General features: G+C 44.8%; 2 protein-coding genes across 6 annotated transcripts in view; both read left to right on the forward strand.

Annotated features, from left to right (window-relative positions):
* Nucleotides 1–3,990, forward strand: part of LOC109393497 (caspase-14-like) — a 36,657-nt gene extending 32,667 nt beyond the window's left edge. For both annotated transcript variants that reach the window (XM_019662798.1, XM_019662800.1), the window contains one exon: nucleotides 1,060–3,990. In XM_019662798.1, the coding sequence (XP_019518343.1) occupies nucleotides 1,060–1,161 (102 nt within the window). In that variant the 3' untranslated portion in view covers nucleotides 1,162–3,990. The remainder of the gene's footprint in view (nucleotides 1–1,059) is intronic.
* Nucleotides 3,991–5,329: 1,339 nt separating this feature from the next.
* RPSA (ribosomal protein SA) lies at nucleotides 5,330–15,543 on the forward strand. Of its 4 annotated transcripts, none has more exons than XM_019662792.1 (8): nucleotides 5,330–5,417; nucleotides 6,306–6,470; nucleotides 7,374–7,492; nucleotides 8,686–8,931; nucleotides 9,646–9,774; nucleotides 9,888–10,053; nucleotides 10,310–10,380; nucleotides 13,267–15,543. In XM_019662792.1, the coding sequence occupies exons 2-8, from the start codon at nucleotides 6,338–6,340 to the stop codon at nucleotides 13,276–13,278; spliced, it is 876 nt and encodes a 291-aa protein (XP_019518337.1). In that variant the 5' UTR covers nucleotides 5,330–5,417; nucleotides 6,306–6,337; the 3' UTR covers nucleotides 13,279–15,543. The 4 variants fall into 4 exon arrangements, with proteins under 4 accessions (XP_019518337.1, XP_019518338.1, XP_019518335.1 ...); XM_019662793.1 differs by having other exon boundaries at nucleotides 10,313–10,380; XM_019662790.1 differs by lacking the exon at nucleotides 13,267–15,543 and having other exon boundaries at nucleotides 10,310–10,479.
* The last annotated feature ends 1,963 nt before the right edge of the window (nucleotides 15,544–17,506 follow it).

Raw genomic sequence — 17,506 nt, forward strand, 5'->3', positions numbered from 1 at the left:
GCACGCTCTATCCACTGAGCCATCCAGGTGGCAGCTCAGCTCAAGGTGCCGAGTTCAGTCTTAGTTGCGGGCGGGCATAGCTCACCATCAAATAGGCAATCTTGTTACATCAGCTGAGCCATCCTTCCACCTGTTGGCAGTTCAGCGACAGCCCAGTTTGGGCGCAGCATCACTGGCCCATGTGGGAATCCAACCGGCGGCCCTGTTGCTCAGAGCTTACGCTCTTAAGCCAACTCTTAACTAACTGAGCTACTTGGCCGGCCTGGTAACTATTTTTATTTCTTAAAAGAAATTTAATGTTAATACTTTACATATGATGCTTAAAAGTTTTTAACTCTTTTTTACCTGATTTAGGTAAGCTCTTGGGAAAAATGTTACAGGGAGAGAGCTACAGACAATTTTGACAGTCATTCCAACCATTTCCCCAAATATCTCATATTGCTTAATTTCTCTAAGAAAATAGTTTCTTGTCAGCATCACAGGAATATGTAATAATAAAGACAGATTTAAGCAACTGTAAATAGAAATCCATTCAGTTAATGCTAACTGAAAAATTGCTAATGTTCATTAAGTCTAAATTGAACACTCTTCATTTTTACAGCACTTGTTGAGTAGACTCTGGTGAGAAAAAGTCTGGAAATGAGCATGAGGTGACCTTTGCATTAAAGTCACTTATAGCTTAGTGAGGTAGCAGGTGACAGATGTGCTTACAACCAACCCTGGAATTGTACAGCGGTTGGATACTTTGGACATAACATAATCCAACCCTTTCATTTTACCATGAATTACCAAGGCTCAGAAAGGGTTAATACCTGGCTTAATATTACCCAGGGGCAAGCTTGAGACTGAGCCCAGGTGCCTGTGGACAATTTTATACAGTGCTTTTCCATCTCCCAGTGCTGCATTTGGAGCACTTGTTGGGACATCTCCTTACTATCATGTTTGCATTGTTTGCCTGGTGGGGTCGGAATTCTGCCATCTCCTACTGTGGGGTTTACTAACAGGCTTTTGCTCAGGGCTATTACATTCTTTTGGACAGCTTGTGCTTTTCTCTTGCAGGTGAATAACAGAGTGGTGCGCGCTGAATTTTATATACATGAGGAACCAATAAAAGTATCACTTGTAATGGAATCAACTCTAACTAGATTCGTCTACTTTTGATATCAGGAAGATTTAAAAATAAGGACCACTTTATAGCAGACTTTTGTTAAGAGCTGTGAGCCTTTGTAGCATAGTGCTAATGGTTACCACTTTGTATTATTTCTGTCACTAGTTGTATTTCTCCAATTTTTATTTCCCCAACATATACATATATGTTGTTTTTCTAAGACTTAACGACTTGTTTGGAACTTATAAATAATTTGACTTTTTTTAAAAGATTGCTGTTAACTGAAAATTTTTTTTTCCTAATCTGTTATCAAAACCTGCAAGTCCAGCTCTGTATGTGTACTATTTATATCATGTGCCTCTCTTGTTAATTAACCCCCACCCTTTCTACTCTCGATTTGGTGCTGGTACACAGCCTCATTTTCTTGGCTTAGTATTCAAGAACTGTCTTTATGTGGTCTTGTCCTCTCGTTCACCTTGTTTCCCCCATATTGTTGTCTGCAGCCAGACCGATCTCCTGTTTGACTCCGTGAACCACCCTCAAGTCTTACCGAGGTGTGTTCGCTTGTACTTTGTGTCCTCGAAGCCTTCATGTTTTCACCCCCACCCATTCCCCAGCTTCCTCTTTGCTGCCTCAGTACCTTTGAGTTGCTGGTTTCATTGCATGGAGCACTCTGTTCCACCCCATTAGGTAAATCCTTCTCATCTCTCAGAGTTGGGTTCAAGAATCACTTGCACAGGAAAGCTTTCCACAACCCCTCATGCTAGATCAGCTCTTTCTCAGTGTTCAGAGACCCTATACTTTTCTTCTGTAGCATTTAGCACTACTGTACTGTGTAGTGGCTGTTTAATCTCTCTCTCCAGTTCAGTTATAAGCTCCAAGAGGCATAGGCCATGTATGTTTATTAGTGTATCCCAGCTTCCACCTGTGCCTTAAGACACAGAGAAGCCCTGTGATAAATGTTTCGCCAATGACTGATCCCTGCCTTTTCATTATTTCATCCATTCCTCAGACCTCGCCTCACGACCTCTGTGCATATCTAGCCATTTGCCCACCTACTTGCCTGTCCCATGGCCACTTGAACGGAACATGTTGGAAATTAACCTGTTTCCCCTACATCTCTACATAAAACCTATCCCATTGTTAATAATCCTTTGACTCTCCACTGCCTGCAGAATGTTCTCGATTCCCTTAGTAGGGTATTCCAAGTCCTTCTCTGCCAGGCTTTCACCTATGGTACCTGTGTACTGTTTAGGTCTTGGCCGTACCGGATGACTTGGCTTTCCCTCTGGAATCCCCTCACAGAATTGGGTTTGCGGATTAATGAATGTTGACTGAACGCTCTTGGATATGTTGTTACATCATAGTTCATGCTCTCCTTTCTGCCTGAAGTGCCCTTTGTGCTTGTTCTATACCCTGAATTCTTCAAGGTGCAACTTGGGCCCCATCCCACTATAAAGAAAACCTGTATGTAGACCGGTGTTTTTAGAGAAACAAACTGTGGACTGAGCATGAGTTTTCACTGTAATTATAATTATGCTCTAACTGTCTGTGTAACTCTGGACTATATTTGGACCTCGGTTTCCCCATCTGTTTAAAAGGAGATTTGGCTCAGCTGACCCTGAGAGGTCATCCCTCTGGACCTGTGAACCTTTGACTTCTTAGTGAATTTGCTCATGAACATGCTGCAGATGTGGCTGTTTCTTCAACCTCGTGGTTCAAGCTAGCAGCTGCGTCAGATTCCTGGGCCTGTGTGAGGAGGATACAGGTGTTTGGTGAGAACGCACTGAAGACTGAGGGCCAAATTGACAAAAGAACCCAGCATCTCCAGGCCTGTCTCCATTTCAGGGATAACTATGTCTTTTTTAGTTAATGTGATTTCTTATGTATATGTGATTTCATTCTTAAACCTCCGAGATCTGATATTTCATAGGTAACTTTTTTTTATAGAGTATTAAAATGTCTCCTTGATTCATAAAATATCAGGTGAGCCTTCTCCATTCACTTGCATCTGTAGGATTTCCAGGCACAGGGGCTCGTTTCAGGGGAATGGCAGCAGCTGAAATAACAGCTCTGATTTCCCGGGAGAGGTGAAGTGACGTGTTCACAATCACAGCATATAATGAAGCTGGGATTCTAGTGCATGAACTAATACGAGACACAAAGTGCCAAGTGACAGAGAAAGTTGTAAGACAGAATGCTTTCTTTCGATGGACAGAGGGACCGTGCCATTTAACTAAAGGAATGAGAGCTTTGAGACAAAGGAGGGAAAAGTGATTTTGGAACATTGCTTAGGCCACTACAGAGGACCGTGGGATACTAGTCAAACAGGTGAAGAGGAACAAGGAGGAAGTCTGGTTCGATCGGGAGGTGGGAAGATGCTCAAGATGAACTTGATTCATGTCTGGGGTTAGTTAGGTGCCCCAATTCTTTCAGCTTCACGTCAGAACCACCCAACACTATGTGAAGTGTAGTCCAAAAAAAAACTACAGTCCCTAATACAATTTAATATTTGAAAAAAAAATTTAAGCTCCGTTTTTTGGTTTTTAAATACAAACCCCAGAAACCCAAGTTTCCAAAAGGAAGGCTCTGAGATTTTTGTTCATCAAAAGTGGGCATGAATACAAAATGGTGGAGAAACTTGTACAGAGGACCAGGAGGCTGCAAGATGTGGAGGACAGCAGGCTGGGAACTACAGCCATTCTCTTTGACAAGTGCCTCTTAGGCCAAAGGCTCTCACTGTGGCTTACTATCATTACAGTACATTTTTCATCTTTGGACTTTCTTCAACTCATTTCCTCATCAAGAATTTTCATCATGCAGATCAGTTCTCAAGGACAAAGGTTTTTTGTTTTTGTTTTCTTTGATTATTTTTTAGCTGAGCCATCCTGCCGCCTGTTGGCACTCAGCGGCAGCTCAGCTTGGGTGGGGCATCGAACCGCTGTTGCTCAGAGCTCACTCTTGAGTGAGCTCTTAACCAACTGAGCTACTCGGCCGGCCTAGGACCAAGTTCTTTTGTAGGAACAAATCTTGTGGAGAAACAAACACCTTAACATAATTACTGTGCATGTCATGATGGACGTAATGGAAGTATTCTTGAGTCTGCTGCAAAGGGGAGGAAGCTGCTGAGATGGTTTGGTCTTGTCTTAGAAGACCCTCCAGAGAAGTCCTGCAGCGACAGAAAACTCCATAGAAGCCAGCCATTCAGTCTTCATATAGCTATTTTGAAGTCTTCCCTTTTTTTGAGAGCCAAACTATCTCCAGATATTTTCAGCAGTTTCTCTAAAGATGCTGAAAACCATGACTAAATTCGCTTCCATGTCAGCTCTTTGTTTAATGCAGTTTTGTTCTGTCAATTGAAAAACAACCTGTAATTCTTACAGGAAATGTGGACGGACAAGGGCCCACATGTTAAACCTGTCAAACAACAGGCCCACTGAAAAGGCACAGGAATTTTTATGTTCACACCATCCTCTGTGGTTATTTTCAGTCTCCTGAGATTGTCAGGTTTAACATGTGGCCCCTTTTCGGTCCACTGAAAAATAGGGAAAAAACCCACTTGTTTCCTGTACTTGCGTATCGCTGGTTCTCACCCTGGCTGCACATTAAAACTATCTAGGGAGCTATTTTTTAAAAATCAGATTTTCTTGGTTTGGGTTGGGCATGTTTGAAAGCTCTGCAAGTGATTCTACCTGCAGCTGGAACCGAAAACTATTGTATAATTATGAATAATTTGGCTACTTATTTACAATCATCTTTAATGCATAGAGCTTTTTAAAATTCTCACGCATCTGTGCAGTCTTGTCTTCATTTTTTCAGGAAAATTTCCTGTAAGGGAACTTTTAGAATCTGAATTACGTACTGCTAAATTGTCCTCCAAAAAATGAAAATAATTTCTGCAGCTTTTGTCCATCAGACACTTTAGGCTTGTTGGGTTCAACACTCCTTCCCACGTAAAAAAAAAGTAAGTTTAGGTGAGGGACCCACTCAAATTTTTGGTAAATACAAAAAGCTGGGGAAGAGCTCGAATCTAGGCCAGCTGTCGCGCCGCGGGTAGGTCCCACAGTCGCAAACCTTCCGGTTCCAACCAAGAAGTCCCTACCCGCCATTTGTGGAGAGCCCGCGCCAGCGGGACCACCCTGCCTTCCGGAAACAGAAAGCCCGCCCCGCCAAGCGCCCCTCCGGCTCCGCCCTTCTTCCGCCCGGCGTTCGTGGCCATTGGCTGGAGGCGGGGTATATAATTACGTCATTTCCGCCTCCCTGTCCTTTCCGAGCTACCCAGCGAGGGACCCATACGGCGTTGTTCTCGGTGAGTTTCCCTTGGAGGTTCCCTGCGTCCCTCTGGGCCACCTGTACGACCTCCCTGCTCGAATGAGGGGTGAGAGGACTGGGGATGAGAGCCGGGAGCTAGAACGGGTCTCTCTCGGCCCGGCGGAGTCCTCCTCGGGCCCGGCGACCCGCACGTGGCCGGGCCGGGCCTGCGGGTTCCCACAATGCCCCGGGGGAGATCTGAGGTCGCGCTGGGTCCCAGGCAGTGGGCTGGGGTGCGGTGCGAGCTGCTGGTGGGTGGGGGGCTCAGGAAGTCGTCGGTCCAGATGACCGCGCTGCGTTCGCTTGTGACCCCGACCCTCTGCAGTGAACCCAGAGGTCTAGGCGCCCCATTGCACCAGCTACTTGGGCTCGTCGGTTTTTCCCGTTGGTGTTAAGCACTTTGGCAGGGTTTTGAGGAAAACTTAATAGTTGTGACCCGAGGGAAGAGGAATCCCAACGCGCCCACCTACAGTCTGTTTGAAGATAAACCTGTTCACATCGCCACTACCTTTGTTCAACTGGTTCTAGAACATGGCAGCTTTTCTTAACCTCTGGTGGTTATCCGTGCTCATCTGTAACGTTTTTACTCCTGGGTGCCTTGAGAGGTGTTGAAAGTCTCAGTTGACTATTTTCATCACCAAGTTGTTTGCCTATGCCCACACCACTTCTTCCTCATTAAGATTTGCTGCAGTTCTGTATGGAACCTGTCGGTGCTATCAGTTGCGTTTCATCCCACTAGAGCGCAATCTGACCCTAGGTGTACTAGGTTGCATTTAAATAAGGATTGCTTGACTCGAGTAGCGAGTAGCTAGAATTCACCTGTCCCGCCCGCCCACTGAAGCCACCGGAATGAAAAGGACTAGATTCTTAACCTATCGTTTTTCAGGATCCCACGTAACTTAAAGGGAATCTTTCACGATGTCCGGGGCCCTTGATGTCCTGCAAATGAAGGAGGAGGATGTCCTCAAATTCCTCGCCGCAGGAACCCATTTAGGTGGCACCAACCTTGACTTCCAAATGGAGCAGTACATCTACAAACGGAAAAGTGATGGTCAGTCATTGTTTTAACTTCTTTGCAATTCCAGTTTGAAGACACATTTTGACCCTGTTCTTCTGATGGGTAGTGCTGGGTGAAGTAATTTGTAAATCTTACTTGGTTCTCTGCTGAGTGATAAATGAAACCAGAGCCCTAGATTGGAAGTGGGCTGTAAAACTAAGTAAAAGCGTCCTGGCTGTTTTGAGAAGGAAAGGTTTCTGGATGCCAGTGGAAGAGCATGGCATATGCTAGGCTGTGGGACTTGAGTTGGTTCGTGGAGGAGGTGTGAGATGCGAAGATGATGAGGAAGTTGATTAGCTGAGTTCCAAATAACTTTTCTCACATAATGCCTTATATTTTATAGGTACTGATATAGGTTCAACTGAATTGTGAGGAAAGAGCATGAGATGGGGATAAACATTTTGGCTTGGGAGGGATTAGGAAAGGGAAGGTAGGTTGCCACACAAGTGTGGAAGGCATTAGGATGGATAAGGCAGTTATTCAGCTTAGAGACACAGCCACTGAAGGGTTTAAGCCTGGGAGTGGTATGCTGTAAAGGAGCTTTAGGTTGAGTTTGAGCTCAATGCAGATAAGAAAGTGGTAAGAAGCCAGGAAGTGGGCAAGATCCTGCAGGGACCCAAATGGGGGCCTGGTGGAGGATGACTACAGGGAGAGAGAGACCATGCACTTGGCCTACGAATCAAGGCTGCACACTATTAAAGCTCAGGGTGGAGGCCAGTCTTGGCCAGTGAACTTCTGAGTGTCGGAAGTGTGCTATATTAATGGCAGGATTTTCGCTAACACCAGTAGAGCTTGTCTCTATGACTGGAGTTTGATAGTACTTTCTGCCACATTCAACTTTTTGAAGATTGTCCACTTGCCAAGCTAGGTCAGGTGTTCAAAGTCTTCTGTCACTAGGCATCTACATCATAAACCTGAAGAGAACCTGGGAGAAGCTTCTGCTGGCTGCCCGTGCCATTGTTGCCATTGAAAACCCGGCCGATGTCAGTGTCATATCGTCCAGGAATACTGGCCAGGTTTGTGGAACAACATGCTTGGTTTTTTATTCTCAGAAATAAAGATTATAGACATTTTAGGATATATAGAGGAGTATAAAAAATAACCTGTAATTTCACTGTTTGGAAATCTTCAGTTGCCAATATTTGACATTTTCAACATACCACTTGGTACCTGACAGTATGTGGAGCTTCGTTTTGCGTGGCATGTAATTTCGTATGCCACTAAAGACCAAGAAATGACCCTATTAAAATAGCTGCGCTGTTTCTGTTTTGACGATTCTTTGTTGCTTTTCTGTTGAGAAAACTAATGGATCCTGGAAGAATTTATTTATATGAGTTCCAGCAAGGATTTTATTCACCCCATTTCTGGTTTTTTAAAATGCTTGACTTGGATTTGGACAGCACTTTTAAAATTATGTAGGAAGAATCCTTTTGTATCCATTGTTTCGATTGACAGTAAAACTGGTTCCTGTGAACGTACGATGTGTTCTGTAGAGGGTTGTTCCCCAGAGGCTGGCTTGTGACTGGACCCCTATAGTTCGGTGCCGGGTAGAAGAGAGCTTTAATTATTCCTGTAGAGTGAACCTAGTACCACTCATGCTCCCTTAGCAAAAATGTACTGCGCATCTAGACTGATCTAGGCAGTGTTGCTAGGTGCTTGGGATACAGCATGAAAACGGCAAGTCTGCCTTTGGGGAGGGCGTATTTCTGCTTAATACAGGGTAGCTGTGAGGAAATTTGACCAGAGGCTGGATGTGCTTACTGGGTACCAGGTACTGTTCTGTGTATTGATTTGTTTCATTTTATAACCCTATGAGGAACTTGCCCAAGTCACTCACAAAGCGGCCTCCTTGGCATTAGAAACCAGGCAGTGTGCCTTCAGCCTCCAGAAGCAAGGAAGCCAGTGAGCCTCAGATGCCTGAGGGGAGTGGGAGTGGGGTGCGCATTCCAGGCAGGGGGCTGAGGGCAGGCACATGCTCAGCATGTTTCCTGGCGTCCAGGTTTGTAAGTACTTTTCAGGTAACATGGAGGACAGAAGAGTTGCTGTGATTTGATGCTTTTATTTTTGAGGAAGGGCTATTGGGGGTTCTGACTAGATAGTCTGCTTCGTGTGATTATAGAACTGATTGTCGGCACATGTACACTCATTTACACTCAGGCTTGCTGTGACCCATCTCTGGAGCACTAACTCTTAGTGTTAATTCTTCAAGCGAGCTGTGCTGAAGTTTGCTGCTGCCACTGGAGCCACTCCCATTGCTGGCCGCTTCACTCCTGGGACCTTCACTAACCAGATCCAGGCAGCCTTCCGGGAGCCGAGACTTCTGGTGGTTACCGATCCCCAGGCTGACCACCAGCCTCTCACAGAGGCGTCTTATGTTAACCTGCCAACCATCGCTCTGTGTAACACAGACTCTCCTCTGCGCTATGTGGACATTGCCATCCCTTGCAACAACAAGGTAATGACTTGCTGATACAAACTAGAGCTCGAGAATGAGTCCTCTAGAAACAGTTGGGCATTCCTGTGCACATTGTTAGAGCTTGGAGTTGAGGCCACTGGCTGGCCGATGAACTCACAAGTGTAGGTAGTGTGCTACACGAGAGGCAAGTTTTTCGCTAACACCACAAGGGTCTCTGGCCCAATGAGTGGAGTTGGATAGTAATCCTTGCTACAAGTGTGATTTGCATGTATTAGAATTTTGATAGAATATGAAAATAGTCTGTTTTCTTCTGCTTTTCTCTGTATTTCTTGTTGTACTTGGGCCTCAGGCGTTACTTGGCCTTTCTGTTTTCACACCAACTGATGAATCCTGCTGTAACATCATAAGGTGGGTTGCATATGGTTCAAGTTGGTCCAGGGTCTCAAAACCCTGATTCTACATTAAGAGTCACTCAGATTTTAAAAATAACCAATGTCTAGGCACTGATCCAAGGGGATGTTTCATTTTGTTGCCTAGGGTGGCATGTCAACAATAGTACTTTTTAAAATCTGTTTGATTCCAGTGGCAATCAGGGTTGAGAACAACTGATTTATTTTTTGAGTAATCTTCTTTGTTATACTTTTAAATTACGACATGTCTGTTCTGGTACCAAAGACTTCGCTGATGTGGAGCCAGGTTAGGTACAATGGGGAGGTGCTTGCTGTTTGGGGTAACCAGATGGCATTCTTGCAGGGAGCTCACTCTGTGGGTCTGATGTGGTGGATGCTGGCCCGGGAAGTTCTGCGCATGCGTGGCACCATCTCCCGCGAGCACCCGTGGGAGGTCATGCCTGACCTCTACTTCTACAGAGACCCTGAAGAGGTAAGCTTCTGCAGAGGCTTATGGCTGTCACATAAGCAAATGGGATACCTTGGTCTGCTTCTTGGAAGTAAAATTTGTCAGTCCCTATTAACCTTTCCTCTTTTTTAAACCAGATTGAAAAGGAAGAGCAGGCTGCTGCTGAGAAGGCTGTGACCAAGGAAGAGTTTCAGGGCGAATGGACAGCTCCAGCTCCTGAGTTCACTGCTGCTCAGCCTGAGGTCACAGACTGGTCTGAAGGCGTGCAGGTGCCCCCTGTGCCCATTCAGCAATTTCCCACTGGTATGTGTCATGATACAAGTTCATTGAGCTGTGGTTTGGGATGTCTTGTGTTTTTAGTCTAACTTGAATGATCTCCGTGGCTGTGTTAAAAGTTCATCTCAGTATATTGTAGCTGTGCTAATAACTGGACAGGTTCATCTGAAATGGTGTGGCCTTAGTGTGCTTGAAATGGGTGTCTGATGGGATTCAAGGCAGATGCTGGTGGGGTGAGGTGACTTGGGAACGGAGCTAATGGCTTTTTTCGTCATTTTCTTAGCAGAAGACTGGAGCGCTCAGCCTGCCACTGAAGACTGGTCTGCAGCCCCCACTGCTCAGGCCACTGAATGGGTAGGAACGACCACTGAGTGGTCCTAAGCTGTTCTTCCACAAACTCTTATGCAAAATGGAAATAAGGTTGACGGAAAATAAACAGTTTCTAAAAAGTTATGTCTATTTCAGTTTTTTATTGTAGATCAGGATGCCTAGGATTACTTTTCAGTCTCTTGACATCATTTTCACTTCTAAAGCCTACTGCAGATAAAGTATATTGCTTTTCACATGGGAGTTTTCCTCAGCTTCCTTTTTGTGTAAGGAACACCTGTGTTCTGAAAATGTGAATAACACCTAAGTGTTAACTCTAAAAATGTTTTTCCAAGGTCCTGATAATCTTGACTTTTTTTTTTTAAGATTTTTATTGGGGAATGCGGTGGAGGCAAACAGACAAGTTGCTGTCCTTTTGTTCTTCAGTTTAGTTGTGGAGGACGTCACTTCACTGGCCCATGTTGGTGTTATTGCGCTCTTCCCAGGTGAGGCAGATCTGCTGCCGGCCACACATGGTAGCTTATGGCAGCGCGTTGCAGCCTATGCAGTTGCTGGCGACTCATGGCAGCCCAGCTCCAGGTTGAGCTGTTGTTCAGCATCTTAGCTGTAGAGGGCAGTGTCACTGGCCCTCATATGTGGGATCCGAACCGGGGCCCTGCTGCTCAGAGCTGGCGTCCCAAGCCAGCTCTTAACCAATGCGCCACTCGGTTGGCCCTAATCCTGACTTTTATTAGCATCTGTAGGTTAATTCTGGAGTCCAGATTTTAAAGTAAATGGGTTTTGATTGACAGCCCTATTTGCCAGCTGTGTGGCCAATGTATGAATAACGTCTGGTGTTAAACACACCTTGGGCAAAGGCAGAATGTAGTCACCGATTCTGGAGAAGGGGATCTTGTTCATGTCAACAGCTGCTACAGATCCTGCCTCAACCCAGGACCACAAGCTGGCCCACACCCAAAGTCACCCCACTGTGGGACTCTAGGTGATCCATGGCTGTGGAGGCAGTGCCCTTGAGCTGGCACAGACCAGTCCAGCCTAGTATTCTTAGTAGCCTGGTGCCTACCTAAAAGGGCAGCCCAGAAGCACTGTTGCATCGAAGGGACAGGATCCCCTTGGATCACCAGGCGTTTACTCCGCACCTGCGCCTGGCAGCTTTCTCCGTTGGCGTTGGCAGTGACAGAGAAGCCCTCTGCCCCTCGCTTGCACTGCACTAGTAAGCCGCCTTCCCTGGGAATAGTAGCTCATTCAGTTCCTTGTCCTGCCTGAGCTTGGTGGATAACATCGAGTGGCGCATTGGTTAAGAACTGGCTTGGGATGCCAGAGGGACCTGGTTCGGATGCCACATTTGAGGGCCAGTGACACTGCCCTCTGCAGCTAAGATGGTGAACTGCAGCTCGACCTGGGGCTGGGCAGCCATGGGTTGCCGACAACTGCAGTCCCTGCTGCAGTGGGCTGCCTTAAGCTACCGGGTGTAGCCGGCAGCCAGTGTGAGCGGCCGGCCAGAGGCCGGCGAATCAGCCTTGCCCGGGAAGAGCGCAGTGATGGTGCTAGGTTGGGCCAGTGAAGCAACATCCTCCACAACTAGACTGAAGAACAAAACGACAGCAACTTGTCTGTTACCCTCCCCCAAATCCCCAATAAAATCTTCAAAAAAAAGAGTTCACAAGTTCCTATCACAGCTTCCAGCTCATACACTTCTTGGGGCTTTGTCTTCTAAGCTAATAGAAATGCAACCCCATGCAGAACTTTTTTAAAATTATAGGTTCAGGTGTACAAAGCATGATTATAGACATTTACACCCCTCACAAAGTGACAACCCCAAGTCTTACCCATCTGACACTGTACATAGCTATTACAATACCATTGACTATATTCCCTCTGCTGCACTTTACAACCTGTGACTATATTTTTAATTACAGTTGACATGCACTATTATATTAGTTTCAGGTGTATAGCGTAGTGGTTAGGCATTTATATAATCTAAGAAGTGATTACCCCATAAGTCCATTACCCATCTGACACCCTACATAGTCTTTACAACATTATTGACTATATCCCTATACTGTACAACTTTGAGTTCTTCTCATTTTTCTAAGCTTCTTCCATAGGACACATTTTCCTAATAAGTCCCAAATACAAAGGTGAATCAACCCCATTGAATTCAACCTAACATAGAACTTGACACTTAGTAGATGCTAATAAGCACATTCTGAATGAATAGAGAGGAAGTGGTTAAGAATAAATCTCATAGACTTATTAACATTTGAGAAAGAGCTGGAGTTAAATTCCATTTGGCAAGCCTGAGACTAGCGTGGTGTCCGGGATGGGTGGGGCGGGGTGGGGGCTGTATCACCTACTTTGAACTTCACTGGGCTGTTACAATCCAGTCCCCTACAGCTGGCCACTGCTGTTTTGTGAATGAGCTACAGTTCCCTCAGGTCGGCATGGGTTGTGGTCTCCTGGTAAGTGGGTGGGTGAGACTGGCTCTGGGCAGAGCCATGGCCCAGCACCGAGGATATCCTCACCTCCAGGTGGCCTGGGAGGGGTCTCTGGCCATTGCATTACCATCAACATCATGTGTTGAGTCATGAGGGGGAGAGGAGTGTGGGAACTGGCAATGCCTGAGACGGTGAAAGCACTGCTCAGCCCATTACTAGTGTGTGTCTGGGCAAGAGATGATGTCTCCTGGCCCAAGTGCCCTCAGCATCAAAGGGATAATCATGAGGTTGTGATTCAGAGATTGTCTTGCAGTTAGCCTGGGTCTGGGGATGTAGCAAACACTCATTTTATACATCACTTGGTCCTTTGTTAGTGTATAATGTGAAAATAATTTTTAATGGTAAATGTATCAATACAAGACGTATCCGTATATTCTTGAAGTATCAAGTTCAAGCCCCTGTGACCATTATGCAGGTTATGAAGTAGAAAGGTGCCAGGACCTGAGAAAGTCTTCGCTGGTGCCTCTCTGCCCCTCCGTGAGCTCACATCGCTTGTCTCCTGCTGGTCCCTGGTTGACTTGATCGGTTTACGCAAGTATGCTCTTTTCAATCAGGAATTGTTAAGTTTCCCTGTTTGTTTTACGGCTTCCTACAAATGGAATCATATCTTCTTGTGTGACTAGCTTTTTTTCCCTCCATGTTATTTTTATGCTTTTAATACTGTTCCCATGTGTCTGTAAAGGCATTCATGATGTCTGTACAATACTGGCTATTCGGGTTGTTTCCATGATCTGGCCATTATCAACAGAGCTATTTTGAACATTTGATAGATCCTGGTGCACAGAAATTTCTCCTCTGTGGGTTTTAAACTCTTAACTTCTCTAGAAAGTATCAAATGGTTTCACAATCATGTGAAACATATAAAAACACAACCACAACCCTTAGCACTTTCTGTTGAAAACACAGTCCTTTCTTCACTGGTCATAAGTGCTGCTTCTCAAAGATCCAGGGTCCGTCCATGCCAGGTCTGATCCTGGCCTCTCTGTTCCCCTTCCCCATCCCCTCACTCTGTGAGTCTGTCCCTGGGCCAATGCCGCACTGTCCTTCCTCTTTACCAGAATTTTATAATCTACTATGACAATGGATAGACCAATCCCCCTGCCTTCCTCCTCTCCAAAAGAATCTTGGCTAGTATTGAACCTTTTGCACTGTCACATACATTTTTTACCAATGAGTACAGTTCCACTATAAAGCCAGTTGAGATTGCATTCATTCTATAATTTGGAGCAGTATTGACTGATTCATAATACTGAGTTTTTCAGTCCATGAAAAATCTATGTATCTTGCCTGTCTTTCATGTTTATGTCCCTTCCTCAATTCAGTTTTATAATTTTCCCAAAGAGGTTTTGCATATTTCATAAATTTATTCCTAGAGATTCAAGATGTTTTAAATTGTACAAGATATTTAAATTGTTAAGAAACTAACTACCATTAGGGATCCTGTTGGAATAGCTCAATCCTTATTCTAAATAACACAGACATCCAGTGGTAAGTGTCACTATTGCCACGGCGTTTCTGATCCTGCCTGAGCAATCTAGGCCTTTTGTGCACGTCAGGGGTGAGATAACTAAATTCCACTCACGAAAAACCTGCTCCAAACCCACAGGCCAAACTGTCCTCAGTTAGTGGAGCAGAACCTGCTGCACTTCTGCTTATGCTAAGGTCAGCGGTTTCACTAGGAACAACCCAAGAATTATTCCATTCTGCCTTTGCAAAGAACCTCAAGGGAAATAAAATTCAACATTCAACAAACATTTATTAAGCACTTAATCTGAACCAGACACTATTCTAAGCTCTGGGGATACAGCAGTGAGTGAAGGCAAAGCTTGTGACCTTGTGGCAGTTATATTCCAAATGGGGAGGCAGATAACAAGTTACCAAGCATACTACCTTCCATGGGGACAGAAGTGAGGATGACGGAAACATGAACGTTTGTCTAAAACAAGAATCACAGTCATCAGGCCATAGAAAAGAGACAAATGGGGAGAGTCATTGGGCAGAATCAAAAGAGAGCACAGAAACCCATCTGAAAGGAGGCCCTCAACTCAGCCTCACCAGGTGGAGCTGAGAGAGGTTCTGCCCTCACGGGGCGCTTCTACCGGAAGCCATGGAGTCTCTTGGACACTAGTATGTATGAAAGGTGTAGACCTCCACTGCCCAACTCACCTAAGTTTTTTATGTCCTCTCTTTTGGATATTCCTGGAAATGATTCAGGGACCAGAAAAAAAGCTAACTACACAGACGTTTACCCCAGTTCTGCCCCCTGCTGTACCCTCGAGTGGCCCACGGAGCACTCCCTTCTCCATGGGTGGCTGGCTCAGTTCACATTGAGGCAAAGGGCACCCAACAGTACCAGAAGCGTCCATTATGTCCCCTGGAAGGCCCTCCACTCACAGCCACTGACCTCTACTTCCCGTCCATCCAATACCCTATCCCACCCCAAGGGGTATCTTCTATTTATGATTTGCAAGAGACAGTTACAGCCTTCATCATGGGAAAATAGTCCCGGGTCATCATGGCCTACACGGGACTCTGTATAGGGGCCTTGTAGGCTTTCAAGCCTGGAGGGATGAATGGGCTGGCTTGACATCTGTTTCAAAATCCTTTATACAGGATTGGTTTTTTTTTTTTAAGCTGAGCCATCCTGCCACCTGTTGGCATCTCAGCAGCAGCTCAGCTCGGGCCAGGCATCAAACCGCTCTTGCTCAGAGCTCAAACTCTTGAGCGAGCTCTTAACCAACTGAGCCACTCGGCTGGCCCCTGTTTTTGTTTTTTTTTGTATTAGTGTAAATCATTTCATTTAGATACAATTCTGTTAAGTAAATTGTCTTTTTCCAAACAATGTCTAATTATCAATACTCTGTGCTCTTGCAATTTAGAAATAAAGAATGTGATCATCATAATTGAAAACACAATGGGCATACAGAGAAAAAACTGATGGTTGCTAGAAGGGAAGGGATTAGGAAGTACAAATTGGTATCACAGTGTAGTCACGGGGATGTGAAATACAGTGAGGAATATAGTCAATAATGTTGTAAAAGCTATGAATAGTGTCAAATGGGTACTAGAGTTATCCGGGGGGATCACTTCATAGATTATATAAATGCCTAATCACTGTGCTGTACACCTGAAACTAATATAAAATAATAATGAATATAAACTATAAATATACATATGTCATCATGGGATACAAAGTACAACATAGGGAATATAATCAATGGTATTGTAATACTTTTGTATGGTGTCAAATGGGTAGTAGACTTGTTGGGGTTATCGCTTTGTGAGGGGTGTAAATGTTTAATCACTGTTGTTTGGTATACCTGAAAAAAAAATAAAGCCACTTTTTTCATTCTCTATTAAATTGTACATAATTTATTATCCTTATTTTTCATATAACCTAATAGTTTTATGAAAACAGGGGTGTTCATCTCACTTGCATTTTTTTTTTTGTGTATAATAATGTCTCAAGTGAGTCACTCCTGCATGTCAGGTAAGGCTCACTGAAGGGACCCCTCCCAGAACTAGAAAATCTCTACACAGACGACAAACTCAAGTCCACACTTACTGCCAAAGAAGGCAGTTTTAGAAAGCTTGCTTTGTCCTGCTTTTTGGTGATCCAAGTTTCAGAAATATTAAAATCACCTTTCTAGTTAGGTATTTTAAAGTTCAAGCACACAAAAATAGGATTTCTTTGCTGCTGTATTGTATTTTTAAAATTATCCTTTAATCAGTCAGGACACAGAAGGCAGGCAGGCATGGTCAGGTTTAATTCTGGGCAGTGGCGATACTATACTTATAAATGTTGCATATTTTGTCAGAATTTAAAATAAAACCAATCGGCCCCTGAGAATTTCACTTTACTTACAAAATAAGGGATTTGGTTAAGTGCCCTCTAAGTTCTTTTTTCTCCCAAGTAGTCTTGATGGACCAGGCCTCAACCTTCCCCACGTGATTGGATAAAACTGAGCGTGGGAATGGACAAATTAAAGAAGTGAGGCTGCCTTCCAGGGTCACTCAGCTGCCTGGTGGCAGGATGGACACTGGTACCTGCACCTCTGGAGAGTGCAAAGCTCCTTGGGTCACATTCCCAGGCACGGGTCACGGACAGAGACTGACTCATCCCTTGTTAGGCTGTAGCTTCAGATAGCAGCTGATAGATGATGGGAAAAGGTCTCTATAAAGTTACCTCAGAGGGCGTCAGGCTGCAGGGGCAGAGCAGAGGTTGCCAAGGCCTGACGGTCCTTGCTTCTTAGTCCACTTAGCTGGGCCCACACTCAGGAGCTCTGGTCCATCCTGTATCCTCGGACTGTGTGTGTGCCCCATAATAGCCCCTGTCTATGAATGTAATTTGGGCCCCTGGAGATAGAAACTAAAGAAGGAATGAATAATATAGTGATTGCAAAATTATAGGTCCTCTGGCATATGAATTATATAATACACAATAATTCTTGATTCAATTGTTTATTTACCCAAAAACTATGCACTTGGAAACCATGGGGATCCAATCTTTGTGCTGGTTGCTGGGGCAATAATGACCAGAATTCAGAAATTTCAAATAATGAACTGCTTTTGCTCAGCTTAGGGACTAAACTCCCCATGTAACCAGCAGAAAAAGTCATAGTTTTTCTCTGCTCATGTCTCCAGGCCCATTTCAC

The sequence above is a fragment of the Hipposideros armiger genome, unplaced genomic scaffold (genome assembly GCF_001890085.2).
Source record: "Hipposideros armiger isolate ML-2016 unplaced genomic scaffold, ASM189008v1 scaffold_380, whole genome shotgun sequence".
NCBI lineage: Eukaryota > Metazoa > Chordata > Mammalia > Chiroptera > Hipposideridae > Hipposideros > Hipposideros armiger.